Raw genomic sequence first — 16,152 nt, 5'->3', positions numbered from 1 at the left:
TTCTAAACACCTTTCTGGTGATACCAAAATTCAAATTCTATTTGGAAAATATCCTATGTAATCCCACTTCACAAAGGAGGTAGCTCTGCTGAGTTATCCAATTATAGGCCAATAGCAGTACTATCTCCACTTGCATCATTTGTCTCTGGATACATTTTTCTACAATTTTTGCATCACCTAACTCAGAATAACTTCATAGCAGATTCCCAGCATGGCTGACCTCACCACAGCACTACTTCAGCCCTTCTAGCCTTCTCCAATACCATAAACCATAATCGCAATGACAATAACATATCCTCTGCCATCTTCTCTGATCTCTCCAAGGCATTTGATATGGTGGATCATCAATTACTAATCCATACCCTGAAAACTTTCTGCCTAGATACAACATTCATTCAGTGGTTCCAATCTTATCTGAATGATAGACAGCAGGCTGTCCTTTGATAAAAAAAACTTTCTAAACTCCTACCCAACCCACTAAGTGTACCCCAGGATCCATACTAGGGCCCCTTCTATTCTCCATCTTCATTAATGACCTCTATTCTGCTATCCCTAAAGTCAGCTATGTCCAATACACTGATGACTCTACCCTGATTTGCTCGGCCACATCTCCAAACGAACTGTGGTCAGCTACACAAACCACCTTTAACACAATTCTAAACTGGCTATCTGGTCGTTGTCTAATCCTAAATCCCAAAAAAAAAAACAAATGGTTGCTTTTCTCCCCAACAAACAGGTCTCCTGAATTCACTTTTACCATTAAATCCAACAATGGCACAATAATCTCCCCAGACTCCTCTACAAAACTGTTAGGTGTTATCATTGATACTAATCTTAAATTCAACTTGCATGTTAATCAATCCATTAAGACCATCAATAAAAAACTAGGCTCACCTTACAGGATAAAAGCCTTCTTAACCCCTCCTGCTAGATGTGCCATAGCTCACTCTCACCTACTTTCAACTCTTCTGTATGCATTCCTGATACTCTCCGAAATAAACAAATCTGTCCTTAACAAACTCTCTATCTGCTATAACCATATTGCCAGATTTGCCACTGGCTTATAGGACTCATCATTGTACTCACCTAAACCAGCTTGGATGGCTAGAATTACCCAGCTTGATCCAGTACAACCTCATGATTACTGCCCATAAAATCCTTTACAATCCAGATAACACTCCTCTAAAAAATATTGTCACCCCGTATCACAATCTTCGACCTCTTCGATCCTCTAATAAATTACTAGAACAGACTATCAAAACTAAAAACTCCGTCAGTGACTCTCTCTTCTCTAACTCTATAGGCAGATCCTGGAACTGTCTCCCATCCAAAATTACTTTGCTTGACTCCCCTGAGTCAATTCAAGACTATCAAACAACATCTGACACTAAACTGGCTATGTCAATGTAGCAAACCAGACTAACTCTCCTTGACAATGAGACAAAAACAGCAACTTTTTAGCTTACCTGTAATACTATCCTGACCTTTACTTTGTTTAACTCTAAATGTGTTTAGGTATGTAACCACTGTATATATTGCATCTGTAACTTACTGTATGAGGTAATAACAGTATTTGTAGCTGACATGTGTTGCTTAAAGTTGACCTGCTCTCAGGATTTTCTTTAACCATGGAACATTCTATAGTTTGCCTATGAATGTAACCTCTGTAAATATCGTATCTTAAACTTAACTGCTTGCTTAGATATGTAAACTATTCTAGTTACTGTATTTTATAATCTAAATTGCTGACGGAGCTTTTCTCCCCAGGCCTCCACTGAAAATGGACATGTATCCAGTTGGACTATCCCAGTCAACAAATGTAAAATAATACAATAAAATAAAATGCTTACCATCCAGCAGCTTCTTCCTATGCTTTCCAAGGATACTTGGTTGGCCACCCTAGACCTAAAAGAGGCCTATCTACACATCCCAGTCAGGGAATCTTGTAGGAAATATCTACGTTTCAGGGCAGGATCTATGCACTTTTAGTTCTCTGCACTTCCCTTTGGCCTATCCACTGCTCCCAGAGTTTTCACAAAATGCCGGGCTCCAGCCATTGCTTTTTGCAGACAAAGAAATATTCAGATTTACCCCTACTTAGACAATTGCCTGATTCAGGCAGACAGTTTGTTACAGCACCTGACCTTTGTAAAATCAAATCAAAACTAGTCCCCACACAAAAAATTGTATTCCTGGGAGCAAGCCTGGACACAGCATCCCAGATGGCATTCCTTACACCAGAAAAACAAGCCTATCTGACAGGCTACTTCTCTCAACTAGCCATCAGAAAGCAGTTATCCGCAAGGAAAATCCTGCAAGCTGTAGGGTTAATGGCCTCCTGCATTCTACTCATTCCATATGCCAGACTGTATATGAGGAAACTACAATGGTAGCTACAAAGCCTTTGGTGTCAACACTTTCAAGACCTGGAAACTTATTCCAATGATACCTTGTCTAAGGAAAGATTTTCTTTGGTGGGCAGCAGCATGCAGCCACAACAAGGGACTTCTTTTCTCACAACCCCATGCCGCCCAGACCATCACCACAGATGCATCAGATTGTGCCTGGGGTGCACACCTGGATGGCAGGTGCATTCAGGGCCATTGGAGCCCAAATCAAATACATCTGCACATCAACCAAAAAGAGATGCTAGCTGTTCAGCACACCCTGACAGTTTTCAGACCCCTACTCTCCCCGGGGCCTCTACTGATCAAAACAGACAACACCACAGTAATGTGGTATATCAACAAGGAGGGAGGGACTCACTCTTATCCCCTCTGCAGGCTCGCCATGACCCTTTGGCACACAGCCTTAGCCATGCAACTATACCTGCTAGCACAATTCCTGCCAGGCTCCCTAAACTATCTGGCAGGCAACTTAAACAGAAACCTGCTAGACCCACATGAGTGGCAGCTAGACCACAGAACCTTCACCCTTGTAAGCCAAAAATGGAACACCCCGAAGGTTGACCTTTTTGCCTCCCACTCCAATCATCAGCTCAACAAATTCTGCACCAGGGAACCTCACAGCGAGGTGTGGAAAGTGGATGCTCTATCCTTCCAGTGGGTAAACCTCTCGGTCTATGCATTTCACCCTCTACAACTCATTCAAGGGTGCTGCTTAAAATAAGGGAGGAAAAACCAAGGGCAATCCTGATTGCCCCAGTCTGGCCACACCAGCACTGGTACCCACTGCTGCGCAGCCTGTCACCCCTGCCACCATGGCACTTTCCTCAGATACCAAAAATCCTGACCCAGAGGAATGGAGAATTCATGCATCCCCAATTGCAGACCCTCAACCTGGCAGCCTTGCTTATCCCCTGACCTCTCCTCAAGCTGCCAGCCTAAGCAAGCAAGTACTAGATGTTATACGTGAGGCCAGATGCCCCAGCACTAGAAAATCCTATGCTGACAAGTGGAAAAGGTTTTGGACTTGGCTCCAGGCTAAGGGAGGCGGAACAGCACAGCCCACCCTACCTCTCATCCTGGATTACCTAGCAGACCTACTACACAGGAGTCTATCCTTCTCTTCCATTAACATTCATGCCTCTGCCATCTCTGCTCATTACAGCACAGAGCCACCTCTCTTCTCACACCCTCTCATCGAACAGTTCCTAAGAGGGGCTAATGACTTAAGGCCACCCAGAAGAGCTCCTACCCCAGCTTGGGACCTTAACTTTGTGTTGGAAAAGCTCACCTTACCCCCCCCCCCCCTTTGAACCTGCAGCTTCAACAGAGTTAAAATTCTTGTCTTGGAAGACAGCCTTGCTCCTGGCCATCACTTCAGCTAGAAGAGTATCAGAGCTAGAAGCACTCATGGCTGTAGAGCCCTTCATCATTTTCCATGCTGACAGGGTCTCCCTCAGGACTAACCCATCCTTCATGTCTAAAGTGGTGTCCAGTATGGCTCTCAACCAATCCATCATTTGCCCACCTTTTTCCCTAACCCACAAAACAAGGGGGAAAAGATTCTGCACTCTCTAGATGTGCACAGACAGCTCAGATTCTATCTAGACAGGACTAAATCTTTTAGAAAAACTGATTAATTGTTTGTCAGCTTCGCAGCAGGGGCAGAGAGCAAGGCCATATCCAAACAAACAGTCTCCAAATGGATAGCACACTGCATCCAATTCTGCTACAAACAGCAGGGGAAACCACCCCCAAAGGGAGTCAGGACACATTCCACCAGGGCAACCTCCACCTCCAGCTTTTCTCAGAGGGGTCCCCACCAGGGACATCCGGGAGGCTGCAACATGGGCATCTGTTCTTACCTTCACCAAGCATTATCACCTGCTTATCTTCTCCAAATCCAAGGCAGGCTTTGTCACCGCAGTCTTGCAGGGCATTTTAGCCAGCCCCCAGTCTTCCTGACTGCCTCCACCCTTTTCTTCAGCTTTGGGAATCAACCCAAAATTGATGACTGCAAAATATGATGACTGCAACAGTGAAACACGAAGAACATAGTACAGTTGTGTACACGTAAATCTAGATGTTCGAGTTTATTCACTGTTGCAATCTTGGTTTTTCTCCCTACATCCCCCTTGTCTCTCTCTCTTTCTCTTCCTCTCTCCTTACAGGGAATTTTTGGCATTTACTTTCTACTGGTGGTATTCTTCCACCATAACCTAGCTCCTTATTTGGGGGCTCCTGACAGGGCAAGAAAAACTGATGTAATGGTGTCGGCTGCCTGATTTTATACCACTGACGACCTGACATCAATCCTGGAGCAACAGCAACCAACGCAGAAATACTAAGCCTCTGGTATTTGGGCTGACTGAGGGCTACCACTGGCAGGATAACCCTAATGTGATGACTGCAGCAGTGAATACACTCAACATCTACATTTATGGTAAGTGTACACAACTTTACTTTGCTACACTGTCTCAGTATACCAATGTCGACCAGGCTGGCAGGAGAAACTGTTGGGAATTGTCCAGACATAGTGTTCTGAATACTTGGGTGAACTTATGGAGAGAGGGTTTTGATAAGGGTTTGTACACAAGAGTGTAGACCACAAAAAAACTTCTTAAATATAAAGTAACTGGCCTGTAGCCCAAGTGCTAAAACCAAAACTAAGATACTTCAAATAACAGATATATTTAATCAGGGTAATAACAAGCAGTAATAAATGCAGCAGAATAAAACATTTGAACACTTAACAGCACACAGCAAAGCAAAATAAGTTAATAAACTAGGAAGAACACAATTACAGTAAAAGCAACTGAGTAAAGTGTATAATGTGTTTAGTGGAGAGGGAGGAAACAGAAGATCATTCAAGGTTAAGAAACTAAGGGGGTTTGACCTTATCAAATGTTATCTCTGTACACAGTGGACTAAGCTGATGAGATTGGACTGTGTAGGAGTGTCCAAAATCAAAGAAGCAAGGGATAGTCCTTCCCAAATGATCTCACTGTACTCATGTGAGTGAGCAAATGAGATTGGACTGGATGCAGTGTCCAAAATTAAATTTACAGCAGGGGCAGACAATTCCAAAGCCATCAAGTTTAAGAATACAAAAACACTTGTGTGGGAGGGTAGGAAAAACAAACAAAATGCAGAAAGAGACAAGCCAAATTCAATGAAGCAAATAATAAAATGCAGTGCAGTCTTGGTAACTATCAGTGAAACTGAACAAGAGCAAAAATAAGTATACTTATATCAGCTTTGGTATATCCAGAGGTTATACAATCCACCAAAACCCGCTAATCAGCTCTGCAAATGAGCACACTTTCAAGGAAATGTAACTCTTTATGGCAGTAATATAAAAGCAAAAATGTAGCTCTTTATAGCAGTAATATAAAAGACAAGCTAGACCCTTAGGCAGACAGATAAACAAAAAGAGGCATTAACCAGTAGCTTACACCTTAAAATGCAGACAGGGGCCAGCCAAATTCAATGGAGCAAATAAAAAAATGCAGTACAGTTTTGTTAACTGTCACTAAAACAGAACAAGTGCAAAAAAGTATACTTGTATCAGCTTGGTATATCAGAGTTTATACAATCCAGCACAGCCATCTTACAGGCTTTTTTTTTTTCTCCCAGACATTCTTATTGTCAATAAATCTGAAGGACATCTACATACACATACCCATTCATCCTCCTCGAGGGGAATTCCTCATATTTTTCTCTGTCTCCTCACATTTTTAGTTTACTTTTCTGCCTTTTGGTCTGTCCACAACCACAAAAGTGTTCACAAAGTGTCTTAATCCAGTAGTAGCCTTCTGTCACACTCTGAGGAATCCAGATTCTCCCCTACCTGGATGACTTACTGTTCCAGGCTGTCTCTCCAGAAATTCTTCAGCATCTACACTTCACCCTCCAACTTCAGTTCTGGGATTCTCTATAAACAGAAAAAATCCCACATGGTCCCTAGACTGGAATTGTTTTTCCTGCGCTGTAAACTATACACACAGAAAATGGAGGAGAAAGTTCAGTCGGTCCATTTTTTCCAGAATCTCTCCTCTGTAACCCATTGCTCAGCAAGGGAAATTCCAAGGACATGGGAAATTCATGGCAGCCACCATCCCTGTGCTTCTCCTGGCCAGACTTCACATGAGGAAAATCTGGTGGTACATGAAATCTTTGATGTCCAAGCACTATCACCCCTTGGGCACCCTAATTCCCCTTCTCCCTTTTCTCAAAAAAAGAGCTACTTTGGTGGAAGGGGATAGGTCATCTGCAACCCAGGAATGCCATTCACACACCTCCTCCTGTTTAACAGGTTCTCACAGATGCCTCATACGAGACATGTTGGGAGTGCATGGGCAGGATTGCACTGTGTACAGGAGAAATGGCAATGTTAGTTCCTGAAGGAAATGCAGGCCCTTCTACAAGCTCTTTAGAGCTTCACCCACCTCTGGAAGTCCAGTCCACTCCTAGTGTACACAGCACCACAGTCATGTGGTACTTAAAATGTGAGGCACCAAGTCTTACCAGCTGTGCAGGTTAGTACAGGAGGCATGGAACTTGGAAACCCAAGTGAGCATTACACTCACAGCCACATACCTCCCTATTTAAAACATTGTGCTGGTAGACTACCCAAGCCACTCCCAGGAGGACTTCCACAAATGGACTTTGAACAGAGATGTTTTCCAGATGATCACCTTTCAGTGAGACACTCCTCAGAATTTGTTGCATCACCAACCAACCATCAACTCCCCCAGTACTGCACCAGGGATCCTTGTTGCACAGCCTGGATGACAGATGCCTTTTCCTTCTAGCGAACAGAGAAGTTCTTTGCTTTTCTTTGTCTGCCTCTTCTTCCAAAAACTTTTCTCAAGGCACAAAAGGAAATACCCAAACTCCTTTTACTAGCACAATTTTGGCTGAAACAACTTTGGTTTTCCCTGTTATTGAACCTGAAAAAGGGAAATTATAGTAGAATTCCTCTTCAATCGGACCTAATAACTCAGCAAAAAGGATTGCTGCTCCACCATGCTCTTCCATCTCTCAACTTGAATCTGTAGATGATAGGATTTTAATTCCTCAAAGATACCTCCTCTCTGAAGAGGTTGTTTAATTCCTACAAGAGGCCAGGAGACTCACTACTAGAGATTTTACACAGCTAAATGGAAAAGGATTTTCTGTTGGTGCTGTAAGCCTACTCCAGACCCACTCATCACAAGTTCCTGTTGTAATGCAATATCTCTGTGAACTACTTTGATCGAGTTTGGCCTTCTCTTCTGTAAAAGCTAGCACGTCAACTGTGAAGCCCTGCCTCCCTCTTAGCCTTCCTGTTATTATTGCTAGGGCAGAGGTCAAGTTTTTATCTCAGGGAAGTCTTGCATCTTAACCCACCAATGAAACCCATCTCTCTCCCTTGGGATCTTAATATTATGCTAGAAAAGTTTACACTGCCTCTTTTTGAACAAGCATCTACTGCACCTATAAAATTCTGTGCTTGGAAAACTATCTTTCTGTTGGCTGTCACCTCTGCTAGGAGAGTTGATGAGATGCAAGGTCTAATGACCATACCCCCTTTTCTTATTTTTCACAAGGGCAGTGTAACTCTTAAGGCTAAACCATCCTTCGTGTGTAAGGTAGTGAATCAGTTGTCCCTCAATTAGACTATTCATCTTCCCACTTTTTTCACAATCCACAAAACATGAGGAAAGGATCTTGCATTCTGTGGACAATCACAGGCAACTCAGATTTTATCTGGATAAAACTAAATCCTTCAGAAAGACTGACCAGCTGTTTGCATCATTTATGATGCAAACAGCTGGTCAGTTATGGCATAAGCCATACAGAATCGGGCTAAGTCACTTATGGCGTAAGCCATACAGAATTGGGCTAGGCTTATAATTGCCCCAGGGCAGATAGGGCTCATAGGTTCATAGGTTCATACTAGGCTAAGATGGGTCAGCCAGTCTACAACCAAAGGATTACAGCTTGTATTCCTAAGGCTGTTTCTTTCCGCTACTCACTCTATGGTAAGACCAAAGGACATCCCACAAGAGCAGTGGCTTCCTCAGAGATATTTCATAAAGTAGTAGAGTTCAGGTGTATCTCGGAGGTTGCTGCTTGGTCCCCATTTCACACCTTTACCAAACACTGCAAAATTGATGCTTTTGCCAGATCCAGGGCAGCCTTTGCTCTGTCAGTTCTGTTCAGACTGCTGGACAACTCTCCTACTGTGTAGTCAACCACCCTTCTTTCCTCCTCCGTCTCTAGCAATCACCCATATGTCAGGAATACTGCAACAATGATTTCAGTCAGGACATAGTAATGTCCCCACTGGTCACTTTTGCTGTATTCCATTCCACTCCCCATCTCCTATTCTCTACCTCACTTCCATCTTCATATTCCTCTTCCCCTTTGCTTTAACCTCTGCTCTGTTACATGGAAATGAAGGGGGATTCTTACCTATTCTTGCTACACCCCTCCTTGCTGACCAGTCTGCTGTATCAGTAGTCTTTAGGCTGCTGGCTTGGACATAGTCTGAGGATCCACAGTTGTACATCTCTGTCTGTATACCCAAATGCATACAAGCTGAGGTCATATGTTAGGCGTATGACCTAGTGAAGTTAAAGCTTTGGTACCCTAGCTGGATGTCATTGGGTGACAACCCATATGTCAGATGTACTGCAACAGTAATCACTAGTACATCTATTCTTGCACAAGTGTACTTGGTCAGTTGCCTTACAGCAGCCACACCACACTTTTAACATACAAAAGGTATACTTTTTACAGAACCTATCCTCACCTAAGTTGTTTTGAAAATAGGACTTTGAGGTCAATTGAATGACTTTTAGAAGGAGGTGCACTTCTTCAGGATTCTTATTTCTGATCACCTACATCAGTGAGCTGTATTTTCTCTTAATCTTGTTCTTAAGGAGGGGAGAGGCACTGACCCTTAGCCTACAAGTCGATAGTTCTGAAGAGTCAGGGCATTTAAGGCCACTGGCATCCCTTTTAGATGTTAAGTAGTCTGCAGAGTTATGCTATAGTCACATGTAGCATAAATTTCTTAAGTTAAGTCTATCTGTTTTGGGGAGTAGGATAGCTATCAACTGTTGTCACAAGATTGCATGTCATCTGTCACTGATTATTCAGTTGGGGATTTCCACGTTTTGGATGAAATAGTGCATTGAGGGGTATTTAAACCGTATTCCACCTAATGCTTGTGAGAGCAAGAGCAAGCCTTAGTGTGTGCTTTTCTGACTTGACAAAGCCAAAGTTATCAGGCTCGTTGGATAGTACCTGCTCTGAACTTTTGATATATTTTTTTAAGAAAATAAAAAAGTACTTAATCAAAATGTGAAAAAAGAACAGTATTTTAGTCTGTATGCTATACAGGACTCCCACGTAGTCTGCCAGTGACATCATCATGCCCAGCAGTTTAATGATACAATTATTTGGCTATCTGCAGTCGGAAGTAAGCCAACAATGATAATGGTTAGCAGAATAAAAAAAATAAAAGAACTAAACCACTTAGTGTCTAAGATGTAAAATGAGCACCCCGACACAAGTAATATTTAATGAATAAGGTGATTATAAGTTAAATCCTACTGTTGTCATAGTGTTCATACGAGGGCCTTGCATTTACATTTGGTTGATGCGTATTGCAGAAGCTGAGATCGGAATTCTTCTGCCTCGGGCAACATCAACACTTTATGCTCCTCACAGCAGTGAGCCTGGAAGGGCGTGAATGTGAACCAGGCTGCAGAGTGTTTAGAAAAGACTCATTTTTAACATAAAATTATTGATGTATGTGCACCACTCACTGTACACTACTGACTATTCACATAATTGTGAAACAGAACGCTGATGCAGCATTCTATTTTGTGCCTTTGAACATGATCTTTCCACAAGGAAACCCTGGGTGTGACTACCTTAAAAGGTATGAGGTTTTCCAGAAAAATAATTTTCTGTTTGAGTTTGTAAATGGCTATGGAGTATCTCTTGTTTCTACAAAGATACCATCTACAGATCCTGATGTCAAATAATAGGGCCTTTGTAAAACCTTCTGTTAAGACTGAAGACTAAGCGGGTGGTGACAGTGTCAGTGCCAGAACAGTTGGACAAGTGTGGTACCTGCAGACTTTATTGTGAACAAGGTTTAATTAAATTTTGCTGTTGGGCTGTGGTAGTACTGTCTGTCAGAGGTTTGCTGTTTACCGCAGTATACCTTAGTCTGCTCTTTGTCCTTGTCTTACTGCATGTAATTGCGTATGTTTATATTCCACTGTGGGCAACAGATGTTTTGGAAAGATTAGATACCAGAAGTGTTTATTTCCAAAAATTGTAAATAACAGGAGGAAACTGTCAGAGGAGACTGCTTTCATTAGGAGCAGGTGAATGGAAAAATGTAATAAATATTTTTTGTCTATATAACATTGTGTTTCTCTTTTCCTAGTCAACTTGAATGAGTTTTCTTTCCAAGAGTTTAGCCTCGTAACTGCAAAGTAGTAATGTTTTCTGTTTCAAATAACAGATCTTTGCTGTTTGGAGTGACATGATCATGCAGCGAGTGGTATTGTCACCTCACAGCAAAAGGTTCCCCATTTCACTGCTCTGCTGACGTGCCTTCTTTGTGGCGTCTACATGTCTTCTTTTGGTTTTCTTTTTTCAGGTACTCCAGTTTCCTCCTACATCCTATAGATATGTGGTAGATCAAGTGGTGACTTTAAATTGTGCATGTAAGTTTGTGTTTGTAAAGAAGAAAGGTTTGGTAATCTACTTTGTTCCCTACTTGCTTATTTAATTCTGTGACTCTGTGGGTTAGGGTGGCACTGCAGAAGTCAGCAGAGCAATAGCTACTCAGGTGAGGTGCCCCCTCAATCCCAATTTACAAACTGCTTTCACTTCACAGACTTTGGCTAGCATGTGATGACCCTTTCAGTCATACAATTAGTAAGGTGCTACTATTATGTACATGTAAATGTACATAATTCCTTCCTATATTGTATAAATCAAATTGCCGCTTTTTCATGTTGGCTTTCAGAAGTCAGTGAAGGAACATACTAAAGAGCTGCTACGTAATAACTCTTTGCTGTCTTTACACAGTGGTTGCCATTTAACCACATAAGTAGCCACAGTTGCTTAAGTGCATCGAGAATGCTTGCACTTCTGGGAGTGGATGGATTACACATCTTTGAAGTCAATGATTGAGCCTGTGCCTGGGGTATCTGCCCTTGCTATAGCTGTGAGTGTCAAATGCAGCTCATAAACATTGGATGGATTAAATTAGACCATATGGTGTATAGTGGGTACTTTGTTGTATAAAATACATTTTTTAGTAAAATATTTAACAGTGATTTGGACCACACAGTTGTAAAACCAGCCATACAGTATAAAGATTTATTAGGACTGTAAACCATGATTTCCTGCATTTTACATGATGGAGATTTTTTTTCACAGTCTGTTATAGCTTATCAAATCATTAGTACTTTGCAAAGTGCTTTTGTCAGTATCCTATAATCCTAATACAATCTTAATTTATTGGTCTCTGAATATGCAGCACTTTATTTGTAATTTGTATTTGTACATTATTTGGGTTTGTTTAGAAAACAGTTCTAATCAACTGATGATACATTTCAGGAGGTCACAGATAACCCAGTTAAACTAGAATAGCATTTTATAGCTTTTGAAATCACCGTAACGCTTGATTCCATAATTACACTTATTTGTGTTTAGATGGCATTATTTTAGCAAATTTAATGAGATTGATACTCAGTACAGAGCTCATTGTAGCCATATTTTTATCTGAGTTAGTACTTTGTGTTTGTATCTGCTTGATTTATATATCTCTTCATTTCTTTATCTATCTTGATTTTGTTTTATTTTCCTTCTGGGTTGAGCCTGACAGTGGAATGGAGATTGATGGTTCTACCCCAGTTAAAGGCTTGCTTAGCTGTTTACTTACACTTTTGTATTGATTTTTAGGGGCAGTTGACTGCAAGTACAGTTGGTCACATAGTTGGACTTCAATCTGAAGAGATCAAACAAATTGCATCAGAATATGCTGAAAAGGTAAGCATATGATGTTTAGACTTGTCTTTAAAATCTTTGAGGACTAATAGACCACTAAGCATGGACATTGTCTATCCTGCTTTGTGTTACCTACTAGTTGGTGCTTAAAGTGGTCAGGTACAATACCTTATACGTAATGCAGGTACAGTCAGCCTGCTTTATTATTTTTTTGTCTGTTCTGACTGATGTGTCCCACGTGAGCATTTTAAAGTGGTACTTTGACTGTTTGCCCTTCAAAAGGTGCTACTCTCATCTCTTATTGGGAAAATGAAAAATCTGTGGGTTCTGTATATGCACTAGATGCTTGGATTCTTCCTCCATTGTTCACATTACACTCTCTGAGGCTGGTGAACTGCCCTTCTGGTGTACCATCATTTGGATGAGAAGTTAAACCAAGGTCCTTTTTGCCTGAGATGGTGGTAGTTTATGTAGATGTTAATGATCCCTAGGCATTTAACAGAAGAAGGGTAAATGATTTTCCTTGGGGTGCTGGTTAAAGCTCTTCTGATCTATAAATATTGTCATACATTTCCTATGAAAACAGACCACATGTCTGGTGAGACCATCTGTCTCTCAATGCATTTTTTTATCATGCAGGTCATTTGTTTTCTAGGTGTATGAGATATTTATATTTAAATGTTTTATTTCATGTGTTTTAATGTTTTCAGAGTGCACTGGTATACAGAAAACATTTATTTTATTTATTTATTAGGCTACATACTCAAGTTAATTCACAAGTTCGTAGGTTTGTACTAAGATAATGATCACCAGGGCCTTCATATGTCTAGCTGTGCAATCTAACCCAAATGTGTCCCTATGTATCATGGGTGTTCATTAGGAGCAAGAATGTTTGGAAGTTTCTACAGGTTATGTTGAGGAGTACATTAGTTTGGGCATTACTGTCTGCATCTGTTTACTAACTGCTTTGGGAGAGGTCAATGTATCTCAGAGTACTAAAGGAGTATTTAAATATCCACAACAGATAGAAAAATCATTATTCACACAGTAAACATACAAACATAACGTTATATATACAGATCTCCTGTTCACGTGAATTGCAGTAATGTCTTGTACCCAAAGTTATACTATATAGTACACTGTTACAGTGCAACATCTACTTTATTGCCACATGTGTCTTGAATAAAAAATACGTTCTTATGCATCCTACCAGTGTGAATATTGGCTCTAGGTGATGGTCACTATCGATGTGATACCCTGACCCCTCTGTAAAGTGGGAAAAGGGTGTTGATGTCTCTGCTGATGCCTGCAGTGCTTGCAGAGATGAGAGCTTTATTTCATTGGGGGAAGGAAAACAAAACTTGCTGCTTTCTGTGTTTATCATACTGCAATCTGATGAACTAAGTAAGTCAACTGTTAATTTACGCAGCAGTGATAAGCCAGTCTAGTGATAAGTGCCTGTTCCATGCTTGTTTGGTATTTAAAGATCTTGGGTGGCTGGTGTTATGATTCATATGCTCTATTTTAAATAGCAGGACTGAGTATATTCAAGAAAGCTAGACAGTACTGCTGGAAACCAAGATCTAAGATGCTGATACGCAAACAGCTGATTTTGAAAGTTCTGAAAAACTAAAACTAAATAGATATCACAGAAAATGGAAATGAGGTTGCATCAGTTAATCTGCAATTTTATTACCATATAAAAAGCTGATTCCCATTTTTTTTTAAATGGGATAGAACATATACAAAGGGAATAGACCGTTAAAATGATCTGAAAAAATCTGTTCTTTTCTTTTAGCTGTGTTTGTTAAATTAGATTTGATAAACTGAAGTTTGGCCAAGCATCAACAGAATTTACTTTTAAACTGGTGGAGAGTCCACTGTTTTGCCACATATATCTCAACTAAAAACATGATCAGCAAGTAGAGAAATGGGTTTAAAACTGTAAATTGTTTTGTCAGTAAATGGAATGGTTCAGATGGATAGAGTTTATGCTAAACTGCGATTGTATAACCTATGTTATCAAGTATGCTAGATGCTAGTGACAGTTTTTTTATCCAAACACTCAGTTACATAAACATTTACATGTTTCTCCCCATTCATTCAGATTAATGGGGATGTACTGTCTGTATAGCTCATCACCTCAGAGCACATTCTTGCTCACTTTGGCCTAATGAGCAACACATCAATTTAAGCAAAATAGGCTGCAGATGTGACTTAATTATCCACCCTTACTCTTTGATTTTTATGGGGTTGAGTACCTACCTCTGGCAGAATGCCTCATACCTTCTGTAACTGATTAGAAAGTGGTTTATTGAGAAGTAGCCTGTCTGCAAACATAACATGGCCAGCAAACAAGAAGTTTGTCGTGTGTCTTTTACTATTGAGGATAGCACTATTTACATTCCAAGGAAAGATGAGGTCACCTCTTTTCAGCCATGACCTGAGCCAAAAGGGTTAAGATAAATACAGCACACACACACATGGTTCCCCTTTATAACATTGTCTCAAGATAATGTTGACTTGCTTAACACAGAGATGACAGCCTCTGCCATTTAAACCTACAAGATCAACACAGTTGGAAGTGCTGTAAAAAGACCATGGAAATGTAAGCTTCACACCCATCCAAAAATTTTAATGTATAACCGCAGTACACACAAAATGCACACTAAACGCTACCCAGAGTGTTTCGTTCACCGGAGGAGAACACTTCAGTTAGTAATCAGCCTAATTATGTAAAAGAATGAGCGAGATCTAAAGATAAATGTTTGCCAAGGAAAAAAGGGGAGTAGTAATAGTAACACCAAATATAAAATGAACGATTCTGGTATAACATTAAACCAGGACCATAACATTAATGTGCTTATTGATGATATTACTGAAAGAGAATGGTCGAATTGGCTACACAACAACAAATATTCTCTCAATAAACAAATGAATGAGATTGGTGAAGCTGGAACTTATCAAGAAAACATTAATGTATTGTATGAGTTGATGTTTTAAGTACAAGTCTTTACAGTGTCGTAATTGGTATTTGAAAGAGTGTTTACAGGCTAAAATGGTACCAAAAGGTTTTAAGGGTGTATAGATGTCCTAATAATGTAAAAGAAGGTTCTGCTTTTCATATGGAGTTACTTAATGTTTTTGATAAATGTGGGTTTGCTATTATTAAGGAGGCTATAATTAAGGGATATGGAAAATTTTTATGAACAAATAAAGTTAATCAAAAGATTACTAATGATTTATTACACTCTTTAGAAGAAGAAAGATGTAAAAACTTTGAAATTAAAACCAAAATAGATAGTAAACTTAATTACTTGGAAGGAAAAGTACGAAATTTGCCAGCGCTGTGGATGAGTACAAAGTCGATAGAAGTTACCCTAAACCAATGTCCTACTTTGTACAAGGGAGGGGGAATAGATTGGAAGATATAAAGGATAGACCAGCAGAAAGATTGAATACCAGCAGAGGTCATAGTGAAGATGTTTAGACTGAATGACCCTTCAGAATACCCCCCTTTAAGGAGGTCAGAGCGAATCAGAAATCAGTCAGTAAGTTATTACTCACACAATTACAATCAAGGGAGGAATCAGAGATAGAGAACCCCAGGGAGGATATCAGTCAACAGACAAAAACACTATGTATGACAAAATAATTGCGAAAGATAGACGTGTATATTTTTTATCAAAATTATAACTACAGTAACATTATTTTAAATAAA

The 16,152-nt window shown here is 40.3% G+C and overlaps 1 protein-coding gene across 1 annotated transcript in view; it reads left to right on the top strand.

Annotated features, from left to right (window-relative positions):
• Window positions 1–16,152, top strand: part of CCDC93 (coiled-coil domain containing 93) — a gene marked incomplete in the record, with an annotated part of 1,282,969 nt that overhangs the window by 494,238 nt on the left and 772,579 nt on the right. The window contains 1 exon segment of the mRNA XM_044074979.1: window positions 12,387–12,473. Coding sequence (XP_043930914.1) covers window positions 12,387–12,473 — 87 coding nt within the window.

Source organism: Protopterus annectens, chromosome 6.part0 (genome assembly GCF_019279795.1).
Source record: "Protopterus annectens isolate FY-2018-M chromosome 6.part0, PAN1.0, whole genome shotgun sequence".
NCBI lineage: Eukaryota > Metazoa > Chordata > Ceratodontiformes > Protopteridae > Protopterus > Protopterus annectens.
Note: the sequence above shows the minus strand (reverse complement) of the source record. Positions and strands in the feature narration are given on the sequence as shown.